Source organism: Nuphar pumila, chromosome 14, assembly GCF_984573655.1.
Source record: "Nuphar pumila chromosome 14, dmNupPumi1.hap1.1, whole genome shotgun sequence".
In the NCBI taxonomy this organism is placed as follows: Eukaryota; Viridiplantae; Streptophyta; class Magnoliopsida; order Nymphaeales; family Nymphaeaceae; genus Nuphar; species Nuphar pumila.
The window spans coordinates 5,106,732-5,129,853 of record NC_143262.1 but is presented as its reverse complement, the minus strand read 5'-3'; the positions used below and the strand labels follow the sequence as shown (position 1 = coordinate 5,129,853).

The 23,122-nt window shown below is 39.5% G+C and overlaps 1 protein-coding gene across 6 annotated transcripts in view; it reads right to left on the bottom strand.

Annotated features, from left to right (window-relative positions):
* Window positions 1-21,697, bottom strand: part of LOC149816145 (putative serine/threonine-protein kinase SIS8) — a 115,190-nt gene extending 93,493 nt beyond the window's left edge. For 4 of the 6 annotated variants that reach the window (XR_016427640.1, XR_016427641.1, XM_089987337.1 and 1 more), the window contains exons 1-5: window positions 20,558-21,550; window positions 12,993-13,430; window positions 11,445-11,548; window positions 9,617-11,028; window positions 9,463-9,503 (exon numbers count right to left, since the gene is read on the bottom strand). Coding sequence is in view for 4 of the 6 variants with exons in the window: in XM_089987337.1 (XP_089843463.1) it covers window positions 9,463-9,503; window positions 9,617-11,028; window positions 11,445-11,548; window positions 12,993-13,430; window positions 20,558-21,061 (2,499 nt within the window). In the remaining 2 variants the exon portion in view is untranslated. Of the gene's footprint in view, window positions 1-9,462; window positions 9,504-9,616; window positions 11,029-11,444; window positions 11,549-12,992; window positions 13,431-20,557 lie in introns of all 6 variants that reach the window. The other 2 variants (XM_089987339.1, XM_089987338.1) reach the window with 2 other exon arrangements.
* Window positions 21,698-23,122: the final 1,425 nt, after the last annotated feature.

The window sequence follows — 23,122 nt, the reverse complement described above, 5'->3', positions numbered from 1 at the left end:
AAAACAGACAAGCGGCGGGGGAACAAGCCCCTGCCTAAACATAGCGTAGCGGCAGGGGCCAACCCCTGCCGACAGCCACCAAGTGGCAGGGGCTGAGCCCCTGCCAACGGCGCACAGTGGCAGGGGCTGAGCCCCTGCCGACAGCAATGGATGGCAGGGGGCCAGCCCCTGCCGGAAACAATGGATGGCAGGGGGCCAGCCCCTGCCGGAAGCATAAGCATGGCAGCAAAAAGGGGTGCCGCAGGGGCCACCGGTCCCCTGCCGGCACTCCGCGAATCTCAGAGGGAGACGGGGACGACAGGGGCCGCGTAGGCCACCTGTCGGGGCCCTGGCTACACAGAGAGGCGGTGGGAGGCCGCGGCAGTGGCTGTGCACCACCTGCCGGCCTCCCGGCGAGGTGACAGGGAGGGGGGTCGCAGGGGCCTCAGGTCCCCTGCCGGCACTCCGGCGATCCCCAGCGAGAGAAGGGGACGACAGGGGCTGCGTAAGCCACCTATCGGGGCCCCGATGGTACAGGGAGGCAGTGGGAGGCCTGCGGCAGCGGCTGTGAGCCTGCCGGCCTCCCGGCGAGGTGACAAGGAGGGGGGTGAGGAAGAAAAGAGGGAGGAGAAGAGAAGAACGGCGTACCTGGGGGGGGGTGTTCCCGGTGTCGGCGGCGGGCGCAGCAGGGAAGGAGACCGGCGAGGGGGAGGAAGCTCGAGAGGGGAGGCGTGCCTCCCCTCGCCCTCCTACGATGCTCTTAAAGAGCTAGGGGGACGATAAATGGGGAAACCCCGATGGGTTTCCCTTATCGGGTCACAGGCGGGGTGGAGGGTGCGGCGCACAGGGGAAAGGGTTTTAACAAAACCCTTTCTCCTGTGTCGGGTTATTAAAACCCTAAAAAAAAAAGGGTCCCGGGTCGGGTCCGGACCCGACCCGGCCCGGGTCCAAAACAAAATTTTTTTTTTTTTATATGTGGGTTTTACATTAATGGTGACATTATCATTGTCATCCATTTTACAATTTTTGGTGAAGTAAGAGTAGAAAGAGAAAAAAAAAGTGAAAGGATACTCTACCACAAGAGTGAGTAAAAAAATACTTCTCCAAGCTTTTTACGCTTCCACACGATCACCCCTTTAAGAAAGATCACTTTCTTGCAAGAAACCTGTGTGGCACGCTTCACAATGTACCAAAAGAACTTGCTTCAACAAAGGTTTGATACCATGTAAGGAAATAGAATTTCAAAAGCAACTCCGAAGACAAGCGCACAAAGGATCTCTTAATGAACACAAGAGTTAATTCAATATACTCACAAGAACCACAAAAAATACTCAAAAGAGTATATACACCAAGAAGGAAAGGAGGATAAATATATCACTCATGTGGGGAAAACCCACTCCAAAAAGAATACATAATGCATGGGGTATGGCCCCATATTTATACATGAAAGAAGGGGCTAGAAAGAGCTGTTGGACCCTCCAACAGCTCTATTAGAGCAGTTGGAGAGTCCAACAACTCTTACATGCTTTTGCTTTTTGACTTAGTCAAAAAGCAAAAGTCTAAAGGATGTCCAAAGTTATTTGCTTTTTGCTTTTTGACTTGTTCAAAAAGCATAAGCTTACACTAGTCCAAAAACCAAAAAAATAAAACTAACTAGTTGTCCTAATGTAACTAAACTAGAAAACGAATAAAAAATTACATATGATAGGATATTTACATATGAGATTGTCTATGAGATTACAACTTTTAACCGTAATGAGTTTAACATGCCATTTTAAAGACTACTATTAAACCCAGTTAGATTAAAAATCGAATTCAGCATATCATGTCGTGGATTGTTATTAATGTTTTTCTATTCTAGCCGACTGTCATAAATAAGTGGTCGTCATTAGTTCAGTTTCACAACATAAAAAAATAATTGTTCTAATACTTTTCGATGGGTTGTTGATGGCCAGAATATTGTGTTTTAAAAACTGAATGAGTTAAGGTTGTGACTGTCATCAGTCTGAGTTTTTTTAAATGTTGTTTGACACTAATCGATAGGCTGATATTAGCCATGATATCGTGTTTTAAAATTGACTTTTAAAATGGCTGTTATCGGATTTCTTTTATTTATAGTCGGCTGTCAGTAATACATGTGATTGTTATCGGCTTGATATTATTTTATGGAACTCTGTTTCGATACCACAAAGAGTATATCATTCAAACTGTGTCATGCTGTGATGCTGACCAGATTTGAAAGCGTGTGCCAGACACAGAGGTAATTTACAAGGATTCGCAAAGGACTATTGGTGAATTAACTTTTTTCTTCTGGCGACTGCCATGAGGCAACTGTCATCAATTGTATGCATGATTTTTACAAACTATTTGGTGTTATTTTTATGCATGTTAAACTGTTGTGCTGATATATATAGCAATCGGTTGGCTGCTGAGTATATTTAACTGCTTTACGATTTTGCATATCAAATTGTGTTGTTATGTATATTATTTTGTTTCCCATTTATAGAAATTTGTTTTGCAGATTTCACATCATAATGTTTGGCTGATTTTGTTCATCAAATTGTTGTTGTCATGCAAATCAAATTATGTTGTTGTCATGCATAATAAAACCTGTTTGGTCATTGCGTATACCAAACTGTATTACTGTTTTATATAGCAATCCGTTTTGCTGTCCAAAAGAAGCTATGTTAGGTTGTCCACCATTAGAATTGTTTATATGTTTTTTTTTTTTTTTTTTTGGGGGGGGGGGGGGGGGCTGCCTATAACCCTGCTGGATGCGGCCTGTTTTCCATTGCATTTGGCAGCGGTTAGGATCAGCAGTGTACGTCATGTTGTTACTTGCCTTAGCACAACAGTGACATACGGGTCGCTTGATCGCATGTCATTGTGTTGGATGAGATAAAATGCATTTACATATGTTAAATATTAATTATGTATGTTATCCATTCAATTATCATGTTGTAAGTGCTCATGTCATACGCATTGGAAATTCTGAAATTCATTTTGATGTATGCATGAATATGATCATGTGCATGTTTGAAAGCTTATGCATGAATTAGATCATGTTAATGTATGTTGCAAGCATATGTTCGCATGCATATGCAAATTGAATTATATGTGCATTCTTGTGTATGATCGAATGTGCATTGTGGATATGTTTTGATCAAGTATGTGCATGTTCACTAAGAATTTTGCATAAGATGTATATATCTCTTAAAATACTTATGTGGTCAGTTAAGAGCCAGTGTAGGCCATATGGGCCAAGAGCATGTGTTGCTCCAAGAATTTGTTTTTATGGATTGCAAAATTTGTTTAGAATTATTGGCTTTCAAAAATTAGTTGCACTGTTAAATGTGACGGGTCAGGACCCGAGTTGGGTTTTGCATGTTGATTTGCAAAACGATTCTTGTGTAAAGAACTTGAATTTGTTAAAAAGTTAAAAGACAAACAATGTAATTAATTTTCTTCCTAGATGTCCCTTTCACAGTGTGAGAATCCTAAATGACGGTTTTGGGGAAACCGTGAGGATACTAAAATTTCGCGTGCGATTGTGCCCCTAAACCCGATGTAGTGATTCACCTCTCGGCCACGGTTTTAAGGAGATTTCAGCCACTTTGCCTGGGGGTGGTGTTGTTGACACAATTTTTGTTATTGGTATACTAAGAAAGTGACATCAGTGAATGTTGATTTTCTTGATGTCCCGACATTAGATGTTGATTTCTAATATTCCAATGAATGGTACTGAATTCTGATATCGGTCGAAGAACAAGTGTGAAACCTAATAATAAAATACAAATTGTGTGCTAAGCTACAATTGGTAACCTAACTTGGACTTCGAGAATTGTTGTGTCTGTTTTGAGTATCTGCGGGTTTAATGAAAAGTGTAATTAAAATTGTGTGAATTTAATAAGGACATGCATATAAAAAAAACTCTAATAATAACTTAATAAGCTAGTCATGCAAGCGCATTGAATCATACATTTTTATTGTTCTGCATTAGTTCATGCATTCATACTTATTCTATCTCGTATAAAAATTGGTATTGCATGGTACTTGTTTTAAATGCTTAAATGGTAAATTGATTATAAAATTGTTGTTATATTCCTCGAAATTTATGCATGAATTTGGTTTATACTCTTCCTTTCTGTTTGTATTTTTAGAGGAATTCATAAAAAAACTCCGGTTCTTACCCTGTATTTCAAAAATGTTTTTCAAGATCGGGAGCTCAGTGATGGGGCAACCTCTATATGGAGTCTGCGATTTTGCGTGACATGGTATGATGTACTTGACGGAGTGACTCTATGTTACAGACTATTTATTTATTTTTGTTTTATAACATTCATTTTATTGGCTGATAAAGTTAGTTATTCCTTCGTTGATTCAATACACTATCACTTGTGGCTTGGTATTTATTAAATCTGTGAAACCCCAAATCCTTAGGTTTGGTTTCTGTAATTGTTTTAAGAAAAAAAAGATTTCACTTTTCACGAAGATAAGTTGGGGTCGTTACAATTAGAAACCAAGAATAATCAGAAATAAAGGGACAAAACTTCTCCAAATGAAAACTACCAAATCCTACTCAAAATAGGTAACAATTGTAACAACCTCATTTCATACCCGTGAAAAAGTGGCAATTTTTTTTTAAACAAGTGCAGAAACATTCTCAGAGACCTGGGGCCTTTCAGTTAAACACCACCACAAGGGATCTTATACTCATCTTTCATACCAAACCAAAATCAAACCAGACTTTATTTATTCAAATGTAAAGAGTTTGAGACATAAGTAAATGAAAGTAAAGAAAGCAAAAAGAAGTCACGTCATCCCAAGAATCTGCCATGTAGTATAGTCCCCTCGTGACTCCTCTCAAAAGCAGGTCACCCCACTAAGCATCTAAGGCTGCGAAAAAAAACACAAAAAGTAGGGTGTCAGAATCCAAAGAATTCTGCGTATAGGTCCTTCTAATGAATCAAATAAGTAAAAAGAATATAAATAAAATTCATGCAATATTTTAGAGGGACATAAACATAACACCTTCACATATTTTAGAGGGACATAAACATAACACCTTCACAATTCAAATAATCATTCATGCAATAGAGAATATTTATTAAGCATGAGGAAATATTTAATAATAACACAAATCATAATCTAAGCATTAAAGACATTTAGCATGCATTAATGAACAACGTCATGCATTCATCAATATATCACAATTAAGGGAACAAGTAAATATGCATGATCTAATGCATAGCAAGGATATGCATGATTTCAATGCAATGCATGCATAATTTATTATCTTTAATCAAGTTTTCTTTTATATGCATGTCCCTATTAGGATGCACACACATTTAAGTTCAACTTTTTATTATCATCACCCGCGGATACTCAAAACGGGTAAATTCCCGGAAGTCAAGTTAGGTTCCCAAGGTAACTTAGCACACAATTTATATTTTATTACTGGGTTCCAAACTTAACCCTCGACCGATATCAGGAAATAGCATCATCCATCAGAACATTAGAGATCAGCATCAAATGTCGATGACACCATGAAAATCAGCATCCACTAGTGCCACTTTTCTTGGTATACCAAAACAACAGCCGTGTCTACACACCACCCCCAGGCAAAGTGGCAAGGAGAAGAACCTCAATATCGGGTTCAGGGACAACAGTAACGCACACGGAGTTTTAGTATCCTCACGGTTTTCCAAAAACCGCAATATCCAAGATTCTCACACTAAAAAAGGGACATCTAGAAAACGTAGATTACATTGTTCTTTACTTTCTCTTTATCTTGTTATTAATTCATCTCTTTTACGTTTGCAAATCAACATACAAAATTAATAACATAAGCTTGCAAATCAGCATGACAAGCTCTTCACGGAACCACAGCCCGTGGAATCATGGAATAGTGCAATAAAACAACAATAACACATTTGACTTTTGCAATGCATTTAACAACTAATATAAAGAGTAACACATGTTCAAGGCTCACCCAGCCCGGGATGATCCATTTGATCATCAATGCATTCATAAGAAAAAATCAGCATTCACGTGCCAATATGCATTCCTTCCATGTGCTTTCCAACACACACTCATGTATGCCAAACCCTTTTGAGATGTGCATGAAATAATAAAATTCATAAGCATATGCATTTATGCCATTTCAGAGACATGCACGAAACAATAATATACATATGCATGTGCATGAGTTCACGACTTCATATTCATTTCATGCTTCCACTCATGAATCTATTCACTTGAAACATGTGACTGCTTATGCAGACATGCATATGCAACATAACCAAAAATTTAGGAATTTCAAGTACCCACAAGATGCACATGTAACTAGCATTGCCTTTGCACATTAATCATGCGTAATAAGTCAATCATAAGCATGTGAAATCAACTTCTAGCATGCACATAGCCAAAGCATTCATACGGGCGAAGACCGGAAATTTTTGAATCATTTTAAAATCCTCAACACATGATTAAAATACATATATATTTTTTTTGGAGACCACTCAGTTGTACCCAGCCGAGCCACTCGGCTGGGCTGCCGAGTGTCTACCCAAACCAGGTCGGGTCTGGTCCGACCAGACCCCAACCGAATTTTTGGTGGAGCCTGGCAAGTCATGCCAAGCCGAACCAAATTCCTTAAAATATTTTCCTCTTTTTTTTATGTTGTTGCCCAGCCGAGCACCACTCGGTTGGGCCCTGCATCCCAATCAGGCCTGGCAGGGACTGTCAGGTTTGTGCCTGACGGCCGGCAACTGGACCCAGCAGTGCACTGGTCCTGACAGCAAGCTGGGCCTGCCCGCACGCCCGGCAAAACATCATAACATAAGTATGCATTGATTAGTCCCCCATAATCAGATATACACGCATAAACAGAGTCTGACATCTAGGTTTTCACATAAATTTGATAGCAGTATATTAATATAAAACATGCTGCAACATTCGCTATTCTAGCATGAATGCAAATCGAAAACAAATTTCTGATTTAGCATAGAAATAAGCCTGCAACAATACAAACCTCTAATGGTTTCTTCATTGGGTTATACAGAGAAACATACTTACCATTAAAACAGACACAAAATGTGTCACAACTTCAATCTATTAGGCAGATTTCCCTGTATTTTTCTTTTTTTTTCTTTCTTTCTTTACAAATCTTTTTTTTCTGTTTTTCCTAACCTACCAGCCGACCCCACTTGGGTATGTCCGGTAGGCTCGGCAAACCCGGCAAGCCCAGGCCAGCTGAACTCGGTTCAGCTGGGCCTGTCATGGCTACCAGCACCTGGCACGAGCTGCCAGCACCCGCAGGGACTGGGTATTGCCCAGCCGAACCCAGCTCGGCTAGGCTGCCAGTTGGTCTAGCATGAGCACACATATAGACCCTTTTTTTTTCTTTCAAAACGTGTGAGCAAATGCATATTTTCAATTAGTCTAGCATGCAGATATAGGTCCACACTTCAAATATGTATATACTAACTTCCTCGAGTCTGTATATTATTATTTTCACATTCAAATACCACATAATACCCATATGTGAGAATACATGACGTTCCAATCATAAACAACAATGAAAGCTCTATTCCACATGACAATAGGCATAAACAGAATTTCTTTCCTAACTATACAGATTTCATTAAACCCTTTATATTTTTCAAAACCTTAAACACAAGATCTGGACCAGATCTGCCCATGTTAAATACATGGCAGATCGGTCCAACTTCATAGCTCCACGGCACATTAAAAATCAGCATATATATATAGCAGCACACACACATATATATATATATATACATATATAATTATATATATATATATGTATTCCCAAAATAAATTTCAAAAATGATGCAAATACATTAATTTTAACCATGGATCTTAGAGTAAATAATCAGATTTACTCGATTCTCATGGTTTTAACTAAAACATTGCATGGAATACGAATCCATGCTCTTTTTCTCACTCGAAACAAAAGAAAAACCCATACCTTTGCGTGAATCGAAGGAAAATAATGGTGGATCAAGGGTTGGATGGCTGAAAAAGATCAAATATCCTCCTCTTCTTCCCCCTTTTACCTCTCTTTTCCTTACTTTCTCTCTCCCCCTTCTTTTTTTCCTTCTCTTTCTCTTTTCTCTCTCTTTTTGAAATCTTTTTATAGGCCCCCATAGAGGAGGTCGCCCCTCCTTCTCCAGCCCTCTCTAAGAGAGTTCCCAAAAAGATGGAAACTCTCTCTTCTCCCTCTAGTTTCCTAATTTTTTTGGAAATACTACCAAATGTTGACTTTTCAAAACAAAAACTTTCAATTCTTTTAAAACACTTTCCTAACCTCTCTTAGGCTGGAATAAGGACTCTTTTAAAGAGTCCTACTCAGACCCAAAAATAAAATTCAAAATTAATATTAATTAATTATTAAATATTAATTAATTAAAATTATCTAGAAACTTCCAAAAATTACCAAATTAACCTAAAAGGCTTCTCAACCTTATTAGACTTCAAATTAAGGCTTTATAGTGAATTTAAAACTGAAAAAAATGTTGGGCTTGGATTTGGATTTGGATCCAGATCTGAGTCCAAGATCCAAACCCATACCCAAAACAAAAATGGATCAAGATCTGGATTAAATCCAGATTAAAGTTAGGCTTAAATAAGACCCAAATACATATTAGTTTGGATCGTAGGCCTTGGATCCAATCCGATCCAACTCCGGATCCGTTTCGATAAACTGCTTATTTTTCATTAAAAAATGCGATTTTCGGGCAAACCAGAACTCGAAATCAGGAAAACAAGATATCGTTAAGCTCAGAATTCTGAGACGCATCCAACAATATACTACACGACTACGAAATTCCGAATTTCACCCAAAAATAACCCGAATTCCGCTTGAATTTAAAAGTCAAAATTAAAACTCTTTCTCACATTTCGATTGGCTCGTCTCGACCTTGTTGATGACACTTGAGCTAAGCCCATACTTAAAAGCATCGATCTAAAGTCAAGACTCAAACGATTTTTCTACCAGACTTAGCCAAATTTTCGAAAATCTCATAAAATGACTAAGTACGAAAATATGTGATATTACAACAATAGTTAGGAATCTAAAAGCTTTAAGATGGCAAAGAAAGAAGACCGTATGGTGGAAAAGACAAACTCATTATGGCTCCAAACAGTTGAACATTCAAACAAGTATCTAATCATAAAACAAAAATGATTTGGAATATGCAACAAATAACAAAAACTTTGTGTATGTGTGTGTGTGTGCAATTGTAAAGTGCTCAGGCTGTCAATATGGAAATGCAAGTTTCCTGAGTGGCCATTTCATGCAAAGAGCAGAATGTTAGGACCATTTCCAGACCACCTTCCCCCAGTACCCCAAAAGATAGGACCAGAGTGTGTGCGGCGCTTTATGTGGAAAGGAAATAAAAGTCAGTGACATAAATACATTACAAAAGAATGCTTGCAAAGGAACCAGACAAAACATACCGTCCCGTGCCAGTCTCCCCTATAAACCTCCCCATAAGATCCTGCTTGAGGAATTCGTTTGTCATCAATTAATAACACATCAATAACAAGATTCTGAGGAAGCCAAGAAAAAAATCATAACACCACTGAAAAGGATGACGCTAAAGTATAATACCTAAACCAATACGCTCACCCACGGTGATTTCCTCCCATAAAATTTCAAACTCTGCTACATCGTCAAGTGCTACATCAGATTTTGTACATTCATTTCCAACAGATTTGTCTGAATCCCTATCAGCTTCATGGGCAAAATTGGTTCCCTGCATGTCAGGAACTTCAGCATCTTGTGCATGAGAATCTTCCCTGTGTGAGAAATCAACATTTCTATTGTTTTTAGCATTAAAATCTGCAGGATTACTACATAAAGCACCAACAGGGAAATGTGAAGAAGTATCCAACTGTTCATATTGACAACTGACAGCAGCAGTTGTTACCACCACTGCAGCAGCAGTAGCAGTCGCTGCAGCTGCTACAGGAACTTCAATGTTTGGATCAGCGCTTGATTTAGCTGCAGCCACTACCATAGATGATGCAACAACAGCTGCTGTTGCAGCAGCAGCAGCAACAGGTACTCGATTTTTGAGTTTCAAAGGGGGCTTCTCCTGTACAGATACAGCAGGCAAACCAGAGGCTTCAGATGGAGAAAAGCAACGGGATGCTGCATTTGGTTCTCCAACATCCAATGGAAGATGGGCTCCTAGACCCTCCACAGGCTTTCGCTGCTCCAACCATGGCCTTGAAAGAACTGCCTTTGACACAGTGCCAGTTGAAGGTAGAGGAGGCAGCACGCAACCTGCACCAACATCTGCTCGTGCAACATTCAGAGTCCCATTCTTCCTATTCTTTTCTTCATTGCTCTCTACAGGGCATCTTTTATCTGCATTCACCTGAACTCCCAGCTGATTTGTTGAAATTTCAGAGAACAAATTTGGGGGAGCAACAACACCACTTTCAAGCAACACGTCATGCAGCTTCTGTGCTAATTGTGGATTCTCTTTTGCAGCATCAATCATGTATTGTGAGACATCTTTTATTTTCATCTGCCTCACAGCAGGGGAGCTAACACCTTCAGTCCAAGAAGGAGATCTAGCATGTGTGTGAGGATAATTTGGCTTTGAAGAGGATAACGATCCCAAATCTTCCTCAACCTTAGAAGGATTTGTAGAGTTAAAAGGATTTGTGGAGTTCACTAAAACCAACTTAGCCTCCTCACTATCACATGATGAAGGTTTGTTTTTTGTAGAACTAATTCCAGGAGTCTCACTAGCACCCGATTCACCCGAACCCATCTCACTATCAAAAGAAACACATTTCCCAGAACTAGAATCCAGCTCATTTTGCCCATACTGTGAATCCCCACTGACAGAAATTGTAGTGCCAGTGCATGGATACAACTGACAGAGGTTTCCAACATTTTCAGGAAAAGATTCAGATGCAGAGATGGTTTCTTCACAATCAGTCTGCCCTCCAAGCACGTCAAACGGAAGAAGAGCACCAGGGGCACCCATCAGATCGATAATGAATTCTCTGCCATAACAATATTTGCATCAGCAAGATGAACCTCAGATTTATAACCATGTTTTCAGCTTCCACTGATGTTATATATCTCATTAGCTGTGCAGATATCAACAAAATAAGCTTTGAGGTATAAGGATGTGGGGACAAGCGCAGGAAAAGAAACATGATAAAATATCTAATTTTAGCCAATATCACCCTAATGCTACAAACTCCTAAGCGCTTTTTGAATCCGGTATTTCAAACAAGATCAAGTTAAATAAATAAGACACAAAAGCACGCTCCTCTTAATGCAAAACTAACTCTTTCTCAAAAAAAAATGCAAAACTAAACCAAAGAAAAATTCATATTGGTGATGTAATGTTTACAATGCCATGACCTCATCACCACCATAACATGGACAATCTGAATTGAAAAGACAGATTTACCTTCCATCATCAATCTTAACAATATTCATGGCAACATCATCTGATCCTATATACAGCCTCCCTTTCACTAATCGACAAGGGATTCCAACAGTATCTGCCAAAACCTGAAATTGAAGATTCACTTATCATTGCATTTAAGCAGTTGTAAAATGGTGCATTGTTGGGATCATGATCAAAGGCAAATTTAATTGGGGACCTCAAAACATAGCCAACTAGATTATGTCCTTATACTCAGGGACACAAGAAGGAACTGGAACAAATACTGGGCCACCTGAGTGGCAAGTGCATTGCAGTCTACTTGAATAAACAAATTATTGGCTTATGCAGTTAAGGAAATTCAAAATTCAAAATATAACTCTGAAATACCCACACTAATCAACTGAAAAACAATCTGACATATGTGCCTGGATCCAAAGACAGCTCACTTGTTTCAGTTTTTACACGCACAAGATTTACATCACAGCCCAATACAGTTTCATAACAGATTTATCCAAATGAAAGGGCACAGAATGAAACACAGCCTCATTGTCGGTCATGGGTCTAAATTAATTCCTCAAAAAAAAAAAAAGTTAAAACCAAAAAGAAAAACAAAGTGATTAACTGAAGGAATAGCAGATGCAGTGTGCACAAATGTGTGCATGTGCATGATGTTGTGCAAAGGACAAGTTGCATCCATCATATGTCCAAAACGCAAGTTGGTAACTTCATGAAGGAAGAATAAAAGTTCTATTTCAATATAGAGAAGTTTTAGACACAACAGAGTTACAGATTCTGAACCTGCATACCTTAATGAAACTGTCAGAAAGAAGGTTTGTGTAACTAAATGTGCCTCCTTGATGAAATGTTTTGGTACTGCACGTTTCTTGTTTCAAGGTAATCCAAGACATCACAGAATCATGAAACGCACATGGAAATGGAACTCTTCCTAGGTCCAAGACATTTGCATGGCCAGCAGGCAAGGATCCTCAAAGACATCACTTACAATTGATAATAAAAAGCTATTGGAGTGCCAGTAGTTAGCAGATGCATAAACTGTGGAAGGAACTATCAATCAATGTCTCATTCATTTAGCTTCCTTATCAAAGACTTTCCTCTCAAGCATTCATAAGAATCTGTAAACCATCACATGAATAATTGAGAGTAACTATAGACAACTCCAGAGAGCTGGATGGAAAAAGTGGTACTAAATTTGGAGATGACAACTAATCTTCACTGACAGTTCATTTGGTCAGAAAGACAGAGAATGTTCAATGATGGGGCATGTGTGACAAATTTGATTTGTGAAAACATACAAAAGTATCCAATGTTAAGTGGATAAGAGCATATAGAATTGATAAAGTTCATCAGCCCATTGATTGGGACTAAAATTTACTAGATAACTAGTAAGCTCGAGGTGCTACCCACACCTAATGTACTCGTAGAATGTTCAATAAAGTTTTGCATTGACTTATATAATAATAATAATATCATCATCGCCATTAATGATAACACCAATATTAGGCCAAACCAAACAAAGTAACCTAAACAGATGCAGGTAAAAATACTTACCTTGAACAGCAATGCTCGATGACGAGCCAAACCAATTGTCAGTGAGCCGAGAGGCAAAACCATGTTCCCACTTGTCGCTCTCAATTCATCACTCAAAATCCTCCATGATCTCAACATGCTGTCAGGATCCCTAACTGATCCACCCATGTAATTAGCAACTAAAACAGCAAGTTTTTGCAGTAGGCTGCTCCCAACCTTATCATGAGATTCTGATCTTGACTCAACAGACATCATCAATGCTCTCTCTTTGAGTTTTGACAGCTCAGTATCAACTTCCCTGTCAACAAGAACAACTTCCCAGCTGATATTATCAGATATAGGTGTTCCTTGGAGGTCAACCAGAGAAGGCATCTCCAATGTAGTTGATTCAGCCAAGATTCCATACAGATCATAAAAACCATCTAATATCTTGTCATCATAGCCAAGCGCATTGTATTTCTGTAAATCACAAATAACAATAAAATTTGAGATTGCTTGATAGTAAAGGATGATGTCTGCATGTAAGCGGACACCTCAGAATGTTCAAAATTACAAGTAACAAATCAACTACATACAAACACAAGCAGTAATTTGGTAAGAATATGAAAGCAATTTATGACCATCCAGTACTAAGAGAGATTGCACACATGAATGCACTCATGTACGCACAAACATAATGCACAATGAATGAATACATAACTTTCATACAGAAGATAAACACATATAATGTAATGTCGCCTATGTCACAGGGACTCGGCTAGCAGGGTGTTGCACCCGCGTCGACGCGACTCGACGCGGGTGTGGGTGCGGGTGCGGCACCGGGTGCGGTCAACCCGACCCTGGGTGCGGTCAACCCGACCCTGGGTGCGGTCACCGCACCCAGGGTCATTTTGGTCCATTTTTTTGTTTTTGTTTTTTTTTTAAAAAAAATTGCCCTATGAAATGGGTTGCGGATGGTCCATTTTTTTTGGTTTTTTTAAAAGGACAAAAACTAATAGTTCTTCACCCATGTAGAGTTGACTCGTTTCTGAAGTTCAGTTGGGGTTCTTTGCCTTAACGAATGCGATTGGTTTTTCCACAAAAAGTAGACAAGAGATTAAAAAAAATCAAGTGTTTGGCTAAGGTTTCAAACTCAAAATGATTATGTTTCATTTCTTTTGGGGAAACGTGATTAAACAATTCTCAGTTATGGTTCTTTCAGAATCTGATAACCACCCATCTTGGCATTTCTGAAGATGGGTGCATTGTTCATCCATCTTAAGAGATATTGAGATGAATGGTCAGCAATAGTGCACTTGGATGCTAAGCAACAAGGCTGCTGAATAACAAATGGCCTGGACAAGACAAACCCCAAAAAGGAAGAATATGCCAAGCATCCATCTAATATTCTAACCTCTTAAATCTATTACCCATCTTTAGTTCTTCGAAAAGAATGATCAAGTAGGCCCTTTTAACAGCTTGATGCGCCATTTCCCTCCATCCTTTTAATTAAAATGTGACAAAAAGCAGAAAAAACTATGAAGTGACTCCACGGTCTTTCCTTTTCTAATAACATCCACAAACCTCTGTTTTGATTGGGGGTGTCCTGTAATGAGGTTGAGAGGTGCCCTGTTTTTTTTTTCATAACGAGGAACCTTGGCTGAAGCAAGGAAAACCCCGGGTGGGGGCCTCACGACCACCCTGTCTTCCGTGGCCCACCTTTAAAAGCTACTGACATACCCGTGCCCAGTTGATTATGACCCTAGAGATCGAGGGGTCCCTTGAGTGCCTGCCTATATGACACAGGCCAGCATGATGGACGGCATTGTTGTAACCCTTGTGGCAGTTTGCCGTCAGGGGTACCCTGCCCTCGTAGGCACTCTTTAATTCTCAACGACGCAGCACTCGATGATTTTGTGCACCAAAGAGAGTCGACAATGGAGAGCATAAAGTGAACTGCGCACCCAACATTCGTCTCTCTCTCAATTGAGTTCAATGTAGTGATATCGAAGTTTGAGACCCATTACATCTGCTTTTTACTATAAAAAAGCAATAAAAATTTTGATAAGATAGAGAATCTTGTCCTTCACCTTCAGCTTATTATTGTCCTCGCTAGATTAACGAGTAGAAAAAACCAATGTTGTCAGTATGGGTGGCCTGGATCGGCCGATGCTTATTGTATCGTCAGAAAATTGATAACGATACCGACTTGAATCGATTATTTTTAATAAAATGTAAAAAAATAGCTTAAATTGATTTTTAAATATTCTTTACGACCCGCGCCGGGGGGAACCCCCGGACCCCCCTTATATATATATATATATATATATATATATATATATATATATATATATATATATATATATATATATATATATATATATATATATATATATATATATATATATATATATATATATATATATATATATATATTTATTTATTTATTTATTTATTTATTTATTTATTTATTTATTTATTTATTTACATTTTTGCCCCTACCGCACCCCCGCACCCAGGTATTTTGGAAGTGCCAAATCCCCGCACCCGCACCCATGTGACATAGAATGTCGCGTATTTTGGTACTTATTCATTTTATGAGATTTTCAAAAATTTGGCTAAGACTGGGAGAAAAATCGTTTGAAGCTCGATTTTTAGACTGAAGTCTTTGAGTCCGGGCTTGACCCAGGTCTCATCGACAAGGTCAAGGCGAGCCAAACGAAACATGAGAAAAAGTTTTATTTTTGACCTTTAAATCCAAGCGAAATTCGGGTTATTTTCGGGCAAAATTCGGAATTTGGTATTCGTGTAATATATCGTTGGATGCGTCTCGGAATTCTGAGAGCGATGATATTTTACTTTTCTGAATTCGAGTCCCGGTTGGCCCGGAAATCGTGTTTTTCTGAAAATTAAGCAGTTTGTCGAAATGAATCCGAAGTTGGATCGGATTCAATCCAAGGCCTATGATCCGAATTTTTATGGATTTGGGTCCTATTTGGGTCCTATTTAAATCTGGATTGGATACAGGTCTTTATCCATTTTTGTTTTGGGTAAGGGTTTGGATCTTAGATCCGGATCCAAATCCAAGCTCAACGTTTTTTCAGCTTTAAATTCAGTATAAAGCCTTAATTTGGGTTTTATTATAGTTAAGAAGCCTTTAGGGTTAATTTGGTTATTTTTGAAAGTTTTTAGATATTTTTAATTAATTAATATTTAATGATTAATTAAATAAATAATTAAATAATATTAATTCCGAATTTTTTGTTTAGGGATGAATGAGACTCCTTAAAAGAGTCCTTATACTTCCTTAAAGAGAGTTTTAAAATTTTTTAAAAGTTAGAAAACTACCAAATGTGGAAAAGTCAACATTTGGTAGTTTTTCGAAAAATTAGGAAACTAAGAGAGGGAGAGTTCCACCTTTTGGGAACTCTCTCTTAGAGAGAGAGCTGGGGGGCCTCACCCCCTCTCCCATTCTTTACTTGGAGAAAAAGAGAGAGAAAAGAGAAAGAGGGAAAAGAGGAGAGAGAGAGGGAGAGGAAGAAGAAGAGGAAAGGGTTTCTCTTCTCCAACAGCACCTTTTTCACCATTGATTTTCTCTATTTTTTGATTCTTATTAAAGGTACGGGTCTTCTCTTGAATCTAGGTGAGAAATCGAATATCAATTCGATTCTCATGCTTTACCATGATCTAAAACCATGGTAAAAGAGTAGATCTATGTGATCACTCTAAGATATACGAAAGAGGATCCATGGATCCCTTTCCATGCATGCGTTTTTTACTCTTTTCATTATTCAAAAAACAAAAATTCTGTGCATATTTATTTCTGTGTTAAAACAGAATTTTTAAGTAATGCATATGCATCCGTTTAATGCCTAGTTCTTGTGGGAATCGATTTCTATGGGTGAATCATGTCATGGACTGAATAAATGCATGAAACTATATGTTGAAATTGTGGTGTATGCATGTTTTTTTTTTAAAAACGTGTAAGTAGAAGCATGTTGGCTGTGTAATACCTGATTTTCATGTATATAAATATGTATAGTGCATACGTTTGAAGTTATGTATGCACCTAAGTGCATACAGGGGTCCCTAGATCTGAATGTGCATATATAATACAAGTTTAACAGCATGCGTTTCTTTTGTCCACTTATGAAAAATACTTTTTATGGACCCTGATGAATTTTTTTATAATATGCGTGGACTGTACAGCAGGGCCCAGCCGAGCAGCCTGCTAGTGGCTTGGTGCTGCAAATGTGGCCTGCTTTGATCATATTTTTGACAGGCCATAAGCCCAGCTGAATTTATTCAGTGGCTGGCCTGTTATGCCCTTGGAACCCAGCCGAGTGACTCGGCTGGGCAGCCTTGAGGGCCCTGCGAAAAAAAAGGGACGTCTTATTTTTGTTGGGGCTGTCAGCCAGGCCCTGACAGCACACACAGACCCGGGCTGGGCCTGTGTATGCTGTCAGGCCCAGTCTACAGTCTCGGCTAGGCCTGACTCAGCTAACCCAGGGCTGGCAGGGATCTGCCAGGCTCAGTCCAGCCGTGGGCAGAACTGGGCCAGGCCAGGTAGTTCGCTGACAGGCCTGGGCAGGGTCTGTCCAACTCAGACCCAGTCGACCCAGGGTCGGCTGGGCCTGATTTGGAGCCCAGCCAACTGGGTCGGTTGGGTGGAGACCCTTTTTACAAAAAAAAAAAACTTTTATTATACATGACTACAGGTGATTAAGTCTTGTGTTACAAAAAGATTTGTATTGCATTGTGCTGGGTATGCATTAATGTTCATTAACAGTGAGTGTGCTTTGATGTATACATATGTTTATTTTAGGGTGGCAAAGTGTATTGACAAGTACATATACACTTGATGAAAGAAAATGCATTTTTACTAAGTACATGCAGAATTTTATCGTAACATGCCTATGCATATTCAAAGGGTACTATGCATTAACAGATGTATGCACACTTAAGGAAACTATGCTTTGAGACGAATGTGTATGCAAATGACATGAGTAATGCACAATGAATGAAAGCATGTCATTAAATTGAATATATGCATTATGTGAAAGCGTGCAATTGTCACAATTACATGAATTGAATATAAACATGCTCCTAAATATCTTTATTTCACACAGCTGAAAACTGCATATATGAATGTGCATTTAGAAAGCATGTGAATTATGTCATATTGTTATGATTTTTGCTCATGGTGCGTCGATGATCCAAGTGAATCATCGCAGGCCTGGAGAGCCTTGAGCACGGGATGCTCCTTCTTTATTTACATTTAAATGCATTGCAAAAATCACATTTATTCTTATTTCACTATATTACACTGTTTTATGTGTTTTCACGGGCGGGAGTCCCGTGATGGTTCTCGCAAGGGTAGATGTGAGCTTTTGCCTTTGTTTTTTCATGTTGAATTGTAAAACTCAATAATTGGATTTTAATAAAAAGATAATGAATAAGAACAATGTAATATACATTCTGATATCTCCCATCAGAAGAATGAGAATCTTAGAGATTCGGTTTTGGGAGACTACGAGAATACAAAAACTCGGTGTGTTTTACTTTGACCCATGAACCCGATATTGAGGTTGTTTCTCCTGACCACGGTTTTAGGGAGAGTCCGTCACTTTACCTGGAGGTAGTGTGTTTGATACAGTTGTTGTTTTGGTATACCAAGAAAGTGGCACTTGTGGGCGTGGAGGGTCCCTGGTGTCCCGATATTAGATGTGGAGGTCTAATGTTTCAAAGGTGATTTAGTCGAGGGTTAAGTTTGGAACCTAGTAATAAAATACAACTTGTATGCTAAGCTACCCTGCAAACCCTACTTAACCTCGGAAAATTGTACCCGTTTGGTGTATCTGCGGGCAACGGTAATTAAAAAAGAAGAACTTAAATGACATGCATTTAATAAGGCTTGCATATAGAAAGGAAAACTTTAATGAAAGATAATAAAGTGTTCATGCATTGCACATAAATCATGCATAATCCTACTATGCATTAGAACATGCATATTTTACTTGTTCCCTTAATTGTTACATGTTGGTGGATACATGATGTTTAATTTCTAATGCATGTTAAATGACCTGCTTACTTAAATTGTGATTCTTATTGTTGATTAGTGTTCTTTCATACTTAATAAATGCTCCATGTCGCATGAACGCTTAATTGTATTGTGTAAAGGTCATAATTGTATTCCTCTAAACTATTGCATGAAATCTTATATTATTCTTTAGCTCACTTGTTTAATTAGAAGCATTTGTGCTCAGGATTTCGGTTATGACACCCTACTTCTATGGTTTTTCGCAGTCGCAGGTGATCAGTGAAGCAACTGGCTTCTGGGGGAGTTACGGGTGTCACGCACTTGCTAGACAGATCACACATGGACAACGTGACTCTTCTTTTATTTTATTTTCGTTTCATTTAATTGTTATTGCACTATGAATTTCATTCATGCAGTTGTCTCGAGACTTATCACTTATTATTCAATAAAGGCTTGGTTTAATATGGATGATAATTGTAAGCTCTATTGTGGTTGGTTGTTTTATCCAATTGAGAGTGAAACTGTAAAGGCCCCGGGTTTCTAGGAAGATTTCCGTAATGGTTTTAAAAAAAAAATCTGCATTTTTAAGAGGTATGAGTTGGGGTCGTTACATATAAGCACTTTCATCATCATCATCAAGGTTCATCCTCTTATATAAGATTTTGTGTTTCCTGTTCTCCATTCATTCTTCTAGAGTTACAACCTGTGTCACCACACAACCTAATTGCATGAGTGCATGACAACATGACTTCCACACACGATATATATTCACCTAGATATGAATGCCTACATCATCATGATCATCAAGTGTCATCCTACCACATGGGGCTGCATGAATCTTTCTTTCTCATTGATTCTTCTAGAGTTAAAACCTATATCACCTTATAACCTAATTGAAACAATGTGTGACTTTCAATAAAAAAAAAGTTACATATAAACACCATCATCATCATAATTCAAGATCCATCCTACTATAGGGGAATCTACCACAGTTCTGTTTCCTTGTTTATTCTTCTAGTGTTAAAACTTGTTTCACCCCACAACCTCCCATATCCCAAAGCACGATCTCTCTCCAAGTTTTTGTTGGTCGTTGTGTTTCCAAGTTCCTTCAAACCATATGATGTCGAACTTTCATATCGTGTCATGACAAGGCCCATATAATATGCCTAAACAATATGAGATGACACTCCTTTACTTTCTCTTTCAATGGTGCTACAGCGAAACATCCTTACTGTATTCATTCCCAATCCTAAATTTCTTTGTAACTCCAGAAATTTTCTTTCATCCAACTAAGAACAGAAAAACGAGTGCAAAATCAAGCATGGTTTGCAGGACGGTGGCATGATAGGTGTAGCATCAATATGAGCAAATTGTACATGGTAATACTAGAAGCAAGTGTCAAAAGCTTGCAGTTAGAAGAAAGCAACCGTTTCCATTCTTCTGTTAAAAGAGCATTCCAACAGAAATCGCAAAGACATGAGGAACATTGAACATGGTTTGCAAGATAGTGGCATGATAACTATAGCATCAAAATAAACAAATTGCTCGTGGTAATGCTAGAACTAACCCAGTATCTGTAAGCAACAACTTCTGCTGGTGTATTCTGTGGTGGGCAAGAACCAAGACTGATTTGCTTCACTGCTTCAATCTGAGCAGCCTCCGGATCCTCTTTTGCACTTAGTGCCAAAGCAAGCTGGATTTGGTACTCTTCTCCCATCGATGGATCCCCCAGACCAGTATGCTCGGCGGCTTCCACCCTCACTAATGAATCCGTCACGGTCGCATTACTATTCAATGGGGTCGACGCACCTGAATAGACCGAGTCCTCGTCACTCCTACCAGCACCAGAATTCGAGCTCTGGTGATGTCTAGTAACAGAATTCAACCACCCAGAAAAACCCAAAAGTAGCTTTTGCTCAACATGCGGGGAAGAAGAAGCAGATGAACGGGAAGGAGAAGCCTTTCCATGCGAAGACGACTCCGGAGACTTGCCCGCCGGGCCCTTGGACGCATCGGAATCATCGGGCTCGGCCCCGGACACGATATGCAGCCTCTTGAGGAGATTTCTCATACCGAGTTTGGATAAAAAAAACTGGGAGCCGAGTTCAAAGACCCCAACACCATAACAGCAAAAAATCTAATCTTAACCCCAATTCCCACTAAACCACCACTAGGGAACTCCTGAATTCCTAGCGATCTCCAATTTTCTTCTCTTTGATCCTCAATTTCACCACGAAATCTTGGTACCCAAAAAGAAAGAAGAAAACCCAATTCCCCCTCAAACTCCCCACGAAACCATCGAAGCCGAAGCAATCGTCTATGCAGAAACCCCGACAGACCATGACCATGAAGTACCAACAAGCCCCTCAAGCACCAAACTCCAAGAACCACGATGAAAAAAATAAACCCAAGTTGCGAAACTTCACATAAGTACCGAACTTTTTACTCAAGCAAGTGGGCAATAGGCGGTACGCAGAGAACGAAGAAACTCATCTCAAAGAAGGAGAAGAGAGCAACTAGCGCTTCTGCGGGATGGAGTTCGAGAAAGCACTGTTTCTTCAAATGGCGGGTAGCAATCTCTCTCTCTATATATATCTACTTTCTCTCTCTACTTTTCTCAGCCTCTTAAACGCACATGGCCGGGGTGGTGGTGGTGTGCAGAATGACAGAATGGAGTGGTCTTGTGGGGCCCACGGGCCCCTTGTTCCTCGTCTCTAAGTTTGTCCTTACCGACCTGTGGGGCCCAGACCATGCAGTATACGCAGGATAGTGGCATTAATTGGAGGGGGCGTGAAACGGGGGATGATCAAGTTGACCATTGGAAGAAATGCTGGATGGGATGGGGTGGGGTGGGGTGGGGGGTTGAGTCTGGGGTGGGAGGAGGGATTTTCAATGGGCCAACCACGTTGAGGCAGGAAAGTCCTTGATAAATACCACTCTGCTTAGGATGGTCTGGAGAAGTGACAGTCACTTTTTATATGCGTTAGCCTTTTTGATACTGTAGGGCCGTTGTTGGCTTGGTGTTGCGGAGCACATACATGGTCCACTGTGACCTCCCCTTTACGTTTTGCTAAAAAAGAGCTTTTTATATGCGTTAGCTATGCTTTGTCCACTTTTTCCTCTTTTTTTTATGCCTGAGCTGATGAATTCCTTTGCAATGCTTTTCACTTCGAGCCAAGTATGCTTCAATGAAATCTTCAGGATTCATTGCTGCTGTATCCTTTTTTTTATATAAAAAGGTGAACATGATATTAATTAAAACAGGAAACATAATAAGCTTAGGGGGATGAAAATCGACCCCTAGATATACAAGCACATCGGGACAGACAACGAAGATGGGTCGCAACCAACCCAAATCCGTCGCCAGCCATTTCAGGGCAACCATGTGAAATACATCAGACAGAATATGAGCGAGTAATAAGGAGGCAGGCCTAGCTCGACCCTCGAAGGTCTTCTTGCTAGGCTCCCGCTAAACCGCCCACCATGCGGTGAATGACCAACGTCACCAAGCAAAATACCACTTGCTGTCCCTAGGCAGCAGACTTTGGTGGAGAAGCAGGTCCCTAGCAAAAGATTCTTGGGAAACTGAAATGTGAAGCTGTTGCCAAGTAGTTGAGAATAAGATCTGAAAAAAATTGTATAACCTTAGCAAGTGGGGGGTCGATTCTGCATAGGCAGCACACACTGGGTAAGTCGAAACCCTCTGTGAAAGGTTCTTGTGAGTTAAAACTTTGTCGTTGATCATTCGCCATGCTAAGAACTTAAATCTTGGAGAAGGCCCTTGGGGGCCACACGCTCTCCCCTGAAAATGGGTTAGCCCCAACGCCAAACGTGAGGCAAAAAGAAGCCACTGACATGTAACATCCCCCAAAATCTAACATTTTAAAACTTTCACATTCTTTAAAATCTTGAGGTAATTTTTTTAATACATTGACGTGTTAAAAATGAAATATAATTTATCTACGAGTTTAATAATGGCTACATCTCAAGCATACCAAGTGCTAGATGAATTGCTTGAGCACGGGCTCGTACTCCTAGCACCAGGTCCAGTACGAGACCACCTATAAACGAACCCGATTAGATTTTATTACACAGAGAAAGTCCTAACAAAAACGGAGTCCTTAAAGATAAT